The 7,232-nt window shown below is 44.6% G+C and overlaps 1 protein-coding gene across 1 annotated transcript; it reads left to right on the top strand.

Moving 5' to 3' along the window:
• Positions 1-879: 879 nt before the first annotated feature.
• On the top strand, positions 880-6,843 carry MAP3K13 (mitogen-activated protein kinase kinase kinase 13). The gene is made up of 5 exons (XM_009864339.1): positions 880-1,336; positions 2,763-2,833; positions 5,264-5,561; positions 6,251-6,351; positions 6,440-6,843. The coding sequence occupies exons 1-5, from the start codon at positions 986-988 to the stop codon at positions 6,474-6,476; spliced, it is 858 nt and encodes a 285-aa protein (XP_009862641.1). The 5' UTR covers positions 880-985; the 3' UTR covers positions 6,477-6,843.
• Positions 6,844-7,232: the final 389 nt, after the last annotated feature.

Raw genomic sequence — 7,232 nt, 5'->3', positions numbered from 1 at the left:
CTGGTGGCCTGTAATAGACACCCACAACAGCTATTTCTCTTCTGCATGATTTTCAGAAAGTGAGATTTTAATATTTTTTTCAGAGGAGCTGTCCATTTTGTGCTTCTCTTTCCTGAGATTTCCAGGAGTTGGAGAGTCCTGATTAAGAGTGAATAATTGCTTCTGAATTAATATCCACATGTACTTCTGAAATGAGCAGGCTGATAACCATCAGCAGGTTGGGGCCCTGTTGTGCTGAGCATCGTACATGCACGGAGTAAGAGCTGTGTCCTACACCAAGGTCTTAGGAGGGAGCTATTTTGAGAGCAGAACATCAAAATAAGAGTGGAAAAAAGGAGAGCATGTGGCAGATATTGGAAAAAGCAGCAAGAAAGGAGTGTAGAGCATGATGGGCTGAACAGAAAGAACACTGAGTGGAGAGGATGAGAGGAAACTAAATGCAAAAGTCGAACAGCTGAAGGGGAGGGAAGCCTATGCATTTTAGAAAGCAGAGTGTGCTTATGGGTACAGCTGCCTCTTCATCCTGGCTCTGAGTTTATGTAGTTTCTTAGTTTGTGGATTAATGTGCAACTTCTGCTGACTGTTTCTCAGGCCAGATCTACTGAAGTCAGAAGGCATACCCAGCACAGAAGCAGCATCCAATGGCTCACCAGTCTCAGGAAGTCCCAAAATGTCAACACTGAGTGGCAAAAGCCGCTACCGCAGTAAGCCACGTCACCGCCGAGGGAACAGCAAAGGCAGCTATAATGATTTTGCAGGGATCTTGAAAAACCAGCCAGTGCAAGATGATGCACCCCCACCTCCACCTCATAATCATTCTCATCACCCCGGCCTACCACAGCAACCTGGCCACAGCCATCCGCATGGCCATCACTCACGGCTTCATGCCCACGGACAAGATATTGCCAACTGTGCAAACAACTTGAGGTACTTTGGCCCTGCGGCAGCGCTGCGGAGCCCTCTCAGTAACCATGCGCAAAGGCGGATGTCGGGTTCCAGCCCCGATCTCATCTCCACTGCCATGGAAGCAGATTGCCGCAGGAATCTGGAGAGCAAAGAAAGCAAAGCTGATCATTGGGAGTGTTGCAAAACAGATCCCTATAATTCCTGTCTTCAGTGCAGGGAAGAGGACAGTGGTCAGGTACAGATGTCGTCTGTTGAAGCAGGGACGAGCCATTCTCAGTCACCAACATCTGTTTCCCTGTATGAAAATGCGCAGTTCATTGAGAAGGCGGAGGAAGAGGGCTTCAGCAATTGCAAGTCAGCATCTGCCCTAGGCACTCCCCAGCACATGGCTTCCTCAGTGCTGCCTTGCAAAGCAAGACCCCTTCAAAAGGTAAGGACAAAGCATGGTGATTTGAAAAAAATCTTCCTTCTCCACCAAAAAATGTGTGCAGCATAAGCTAATATCTCGATATAGGATAGTAGCAAAGCCATATTTCCCGTGTATGTAGCAGTAGAGTTACGTATACAACTTTATCTTAAAGAAATCATGCTTATTTGAACTTTTCTTTGTAATCTGGACATACTTTTCAAGTTGGTTGTATTGAGAAGTGCCGTAGGCGTGTTGGATCATACTGCCAGTAATGAGGGCTGTCAAATGTGGTTTTGATAGGGCCTAGTTCTGTTATTTCCAGTTTAGCCAGTTTTCATTTGAACTGAAACTTGGTCTACTGAATTTTTGTTGTTGAAACAGTCTTCATAATGTTTTCAAGCCTTTCTTAAAACAAAGGAATGTGTAAATGCATTCTTTTGGTGCTGTTAAATATCATGTAACAGTTACACTGAGCATCTGTAGCGCTGCTGTGCCTTGGAACAGAAATTTGACATTTGCCATGGTCTTGGGGATATGTCTTTTGCTGAACCTGCCAGAAACTGTCTCCCTTAACTGAAAGTTATAGTTCTCATGTATCTCATGAAGATTTTGCAAGAGTCAAAAAGATGTTACAGCAAAGTTGCACTGAAACGATCCTCCTTAATTCCTCCTGCTTCCATCCAGCTGGCAAGAGAAGTAGGAACCAGTGTGAATGGAATTCAAAGAGCAGGAAAACTGAGCCTGAGTGGAAAAGTGAAGGAAAAAAGGACGAGTACCAGACCGAGACTGTGATTTGGACCCAGAAGCGAGTGGGGAGGACTTTTTATTACAAGTGGGTGGGATGAGATAGAGGCTGAGTCTCAATGAGGTGTTGGCAACATGGATAGGGTGGAAGGTGGCTGTAAAAACCAAGAGTGCAGGGGGTATATTTGGATCGGGAAAGAGGAGTAAAAGGCTCTGTGCTTACTGAGGTAGAGAATGAAACAAAACTCAACTTTTCCTAGTTGGTGAAACCCACCAGCAAAAGCTGTGTCATCCCCCATCCTGCTCTGTGATGGACTCCTGTACAAGGAGGTAGACGTTGCAAAGCTGAGAGTGCCAAATCAGCTCAATAATTTATGTGGATTTCAGTATAATACTAATTACTTGATTTGCTTCTGTAAAAATCCGGAACATTATGTACTCAGTGACTGCTAAAGTACTCCAGTGTATTTCCGAGTCAATCACTCCAAATTCAGAAATGGCAGCATTAAGACTGCCTGGAATAATCTCCTGGTAAGAAGGTGTCTGAGTCAGTTTTCATTGATATGCAGGTAATTTTCTTGTCTAGGTTGTTGCCGCCTATTGACACAGTGACTTTGTCCTGGAGGACCAAGGGGCAGCTGCATAGTTCCATGTTTGTTCTTTCGCTAAATGTGACACCATTCTTGTCCTTGTGTTCTGCCAGAGTGGTGATGACTCTTCAGAAGAGGAAGAGGGCGAAGTAGACAGTGAAGTGGAGTTTCCTCGTAGACAAAGGTAAAAGGTGAATTCACTCTAATCTCCTTTCGTTGGGACAAAACTCGGGAGAACTGTCATAGCGGCTGCACACCAGCATTGAAGCTGTGGAAGGTGCTGGCAAAAGAACAGAATCACATTCAGTGCATCCCATCCACCCTCATCTGATCCATCACGTTCACTCATGTTCAACCTATTCAGAGATGTTCTCTCTAGAACAGCTTTTCTTCTGCAGAAGTTGTAGCACAACTTGATCACACTGCATAACGTAATTCAGCCTGTAAAAATCAGCTGCTGCATCTGTTTTGCTAGAATCAGACTTACTGGATGTTGGGACCCTTTGTGGACTCTTTCAAATGTTGTTTATTAGCTGTTGCTGTGGTGGGGCAGACTTCTAACACCTTTGAATTCAGATAGGATTGAAGAGCTAGGTGACAACATGGCAGATGAAATTTGATGGTGTGACCTGTAAAGTAAGACTTGATGGAGCATTCCTACTTAAGCCTATGTAATAGCAGGTTTTACAGTCCTGTGCTCTGGAAAGAGATCATGGAATCGGTGCCATAGGTTTATGAAAGCAGCTACTTGAAGTGCAGAAGTGATCTGGTGGGCAGATGGATTAAAGGTTTTTAGGAAAGGAGCAGAAAAGAAAATAAAAGCTTGTCTGCTGTTACATACATCCACGGCACACTTGCATCTTGAATCCTAAATGCCACCTTCGTTGCCCCAGCTCAGAGACCATGGAAGAATTTGAAAAGGTACTAAGAAGTGTGACAAGAATGTTTAGAGATAGTTTCTGTAGAAGAGACTAAATCCATGAGAGATCTTAGCCTAGCAGGAGAAGCAGCAACACTAGAGATCTGTGAAATTGTGAGTTATGTGGAGAAAATAGACAAGGACATAGACAATAGACATTCAGTTTAGGGACACCCAGTGCAGCAAACAAGGGGTTTAGAAGGAACAAAAGAAAGTTCTTTTTCCATTCAAAACATTTTCAGATGTGGAGCTCATTCTCAAGGTATGCTGTGCAATGAAAACATAGAGAAGTCCTAAGTGTTAAATTTATGGAATGTAAATCCATCAGGGGCTGTTAAGCACTGTTATCCAGGTTTGATCTTCAACTCCGAAGCCTAATTTGCTGAATGGTACAAACCAGCAAGATATGCCAGGAGAAAGGAGGCTGTCTACACACTCTGTTCTCCTACTTCTTGCCTAGGGATGGAGACAGAGTGCTGGGATAGATGAGTTTTCTGACTCCAACAGTTCTTGAGTGATTATTGCTTCTTCTGTGTTTATCTAACTTGGAAGAAAAATTGCCTTTCCTGAGTTCAATGTAATGGCCTGTTGGGGGCCTTCTGGCATGTTCAGTCAGCTAGTATTTGTACCATTACTGTTGAATGCTGGCATGAGGCGATTTCCACTTTCAGGTAACTGTGATCCTGTTTTTTGAGCACACATACCTAAATTCCAGCCTGGCTGTTAGGATCACTGCCAGGTGATGCAGGTATTCCCAGTTGAATTAGATTGAGCCCTGCAGTACAGCCTTTCTTTGGGAAAAAGGACCGTTAAAAATATGTTCCAGGGCAGATCATCTAGTATGAACATGTATCAGATGACACTAAATAAGAACAGATGCATTTAAAGATGCAGATCTTGAACTAAATCATTCAAAAGGTGGTAAATTTCCATAGCTCCAAGATGCAAAAGGCAGCCCAACACTCTGCAGAGCTCTTACCGCCAGCCTTGCAGAGCAGTTATGACTCAGCTGGAGATGTGTTCTTAGAGTGAGAAGAGGCTCTTGGGAGAGTTGATGTAAAGCTGTTTCCAGGGATAGGACCTGTTTTGCTCAAAGACATTTTTGGAAGGATCAAGCCCTTAGCCCAGTGTGGAAAAGTGTGTGCCTGAACGATAACTGCTTGGGAGAAGAGGACTGAGTAGCCTAGGCTACCTGTTACAGTGATCAAGTCCTATTCTTGTGCTGAGGATGCCAGTGCCGGGTGCAAAAATCTGCTCTGCATTGCGTGCTTCAGAAAGGAGGATGAGACGTTTGCTGGGGGAGCCTGGATAAGGATGCAGCAGCCACTCTGCGTTCGCTGCGCTGCTAATGTGAGGGTTTGATTGTGATACGTGTCTGGAAAGCAAGCTACCCTTGCTCTATGTCAGAAACAGAGTTCCCTGTACTTGAACCCTAATGCTGTGCTGGCCCACCAGCTCATTCTTACTGCGTGCAGTGAGAGTATGTGCAGAGAGCTGTCCACTGCGAAACTCTTCACTTTTGTAGCTGGCAGGGGACTCCTGGGGACTGGCTCACCCCAGCACTGAGTGGACACGAGGAGTGGGGTCTGTAGAGGTGGGTTGTAGCAGAGTAGTGGAACACAGCACCAGGAAATTTGCTTTTCCTCTGCAGTCAGAGGCACTGTGATACAAGCTAAACTGCTCTCCTGTTTGCAGACCTCACCGCTGCATTAGTAGCTGCCAGTCCTACTCAACCTTCAGCTCGGAGAACTTCTCTGTGTCAGATGGAGAGGAAGGGAACACGAGCGATCATTCAAACAGCCCAGATGAGCTGGGCACCAAGCTGGAAGACGAGCTGGCTGAGAAGCTGGAGGACATGTTGTCCCAGACTCCAGAGATCCCCATTGAAATCTCCACCCAGTCTGATGGGCTTTCAGACAAAGAGTGTGCTGTGCGGAGAGTCAAGACTCAAATGTCTCTGGGCAAACTTTGTGCGGATGAACACAGCTGTGAGGTGAGTTGTAAGCTTAGTTATCCCCTCTTCCCTCTACTGAGAAAAAAAAAAAAAGATAAATAAAATGTTATGGAAAGGAATCCAAGGGCCAGAAAGTGGGATGACTACCTAGGAAGTGCTGTGATAGCTATATTACAGCAAAGCAACGGCTGAAATACCCCATCTTTCTCATATTTGGCCATATGAGTAGATGGAGGGAAGCAGCACAAACAAAGCTGAACCTAATTTGCTGGTCAAAATGAGTGTGATATTCAGTGGCCGTCAGATTTGCAGTTGCATTAAGTGGGATAAAAAATAGCACATAAAGTAGATAATGAAACAGAATGGATATAAACAGTCTGCCTCAAACTTAACCATTGGCAACCTTGCTGACAAACCTAGAATTTTTTCTTCCTTTTACTGTCTTACAAGTGTTTGGGAGGGGTAGGGCAGAGTCTGCTGCACCATCTTCTCATAACTCTGTGTTGAGAGTGGTCTGACCAGATATTTTTCTGCTGTCCCTTCACTGAGGGGCACAAGTGACCTTTGGTAGAGCAACTGTGTGCTGTTGCTGTCTCCTGTGTGCTGCTAGTCTCTCTGTGCCTGCTGGTGGTGACCTTTGCCTGTTTGCTGGTAAAGACTGAGTGGGTGCGGTTGATCTACGGTACAGGATTGTCGCTCAGGTCTCCCTCTTTTGTTTTGCTTTGCAGAACCCAGCAGCACAGTTTGGAGAATCAGACTGTGACTCTTCTGAAGGGGAGTGTTCTGATGCCACGGTCAGGACCAATAAGCCCTGCAGCTCTGCTACTTGGTAATACAGATCTCCCCCAAAGCTTCCTGATACTGGCATTTTGATTTCCCTGAGATTCTACTTCATTCCCCTTCATCACACTTTACAGGAAGAGAAGATGCTTCTCCTTCCCACCCCAGGAGTGATTTGCAATAACACGAATCTCTGGAAAATGTCCAAATGAAATTAATTCTCTTTGAGCATTTCAATCAAGAATGGCAGGGATGTATTTTATTGAATAATCTAGTTACTGTAACATGGATATTTATTTTTTTGACATTTTAACACTTTTTACTGTAAAGAGTGGATTGTATTTATAGAAACACAGACTTGTTGCAAAAAAAAAAAAAGTTCAGAAAGCAAGCACACTACAGAGAAACATCCTGGGAGTCCTGCCTGGACAGCTTTGTGTACAAACGCGGGGGGATTCTCTTGCTGCTTTCACAGGGGACCAGGCCTTGTGGCCCTGAAGATTGGAGAAAAGATCAAGAAAATGAAACCACTCAGTCTTATCAAATGAGGAAGCATAAAAAGACCTTACTATAGGGTAACCTGTGAACAAAGCGTATTCAGTATAACCAGCTGGGTCATTTTTAATCAGAAGGTGGACATGTTCCTGGAGAAAATTGGTGCCGAGGTGCTAACATCCAGGGTCTTCTGAGTCGATACATCCCCAGGAATGTAATAGTGGGTTTTATTTTAAGGATTTTTAGTTTCTTTTTTTACTCAGCATTTTGTTGTGAGATCCTGCAAGTGTATTCTAACCTCGTCCTCTCAAGAATTGGTATAAGAGCACTTCTTAACATCGTCCTTGCTTCACTCTGGCAGTGTTGCTCTCCAGTTGAGCAGGGAAACCTCTTTCAGATGCAGTGTGCCATTTCCCAGTTTACTTCCTCCTCTTA

The sequence above is a fragment of the Apaloderma vittatum genome, unplaced genomic scaffold (genome assembly GCF_000703405.1).
Source record: "Apaloderma vittatum isolate BGI_N311 unplaced genomic scaffold, ASM70340v1 scaffold45380, whole genome shotgun sequence".
Lineage (NCBI taxonomy): Eukaryota > Metazoa > Chordata > Aves > Trogoniformes > Trogonidae > Apaloderma > Apaloderma vittatum.
This window is presented reverse-complemented; position numbering and strand designations above follow the sequence as displayed.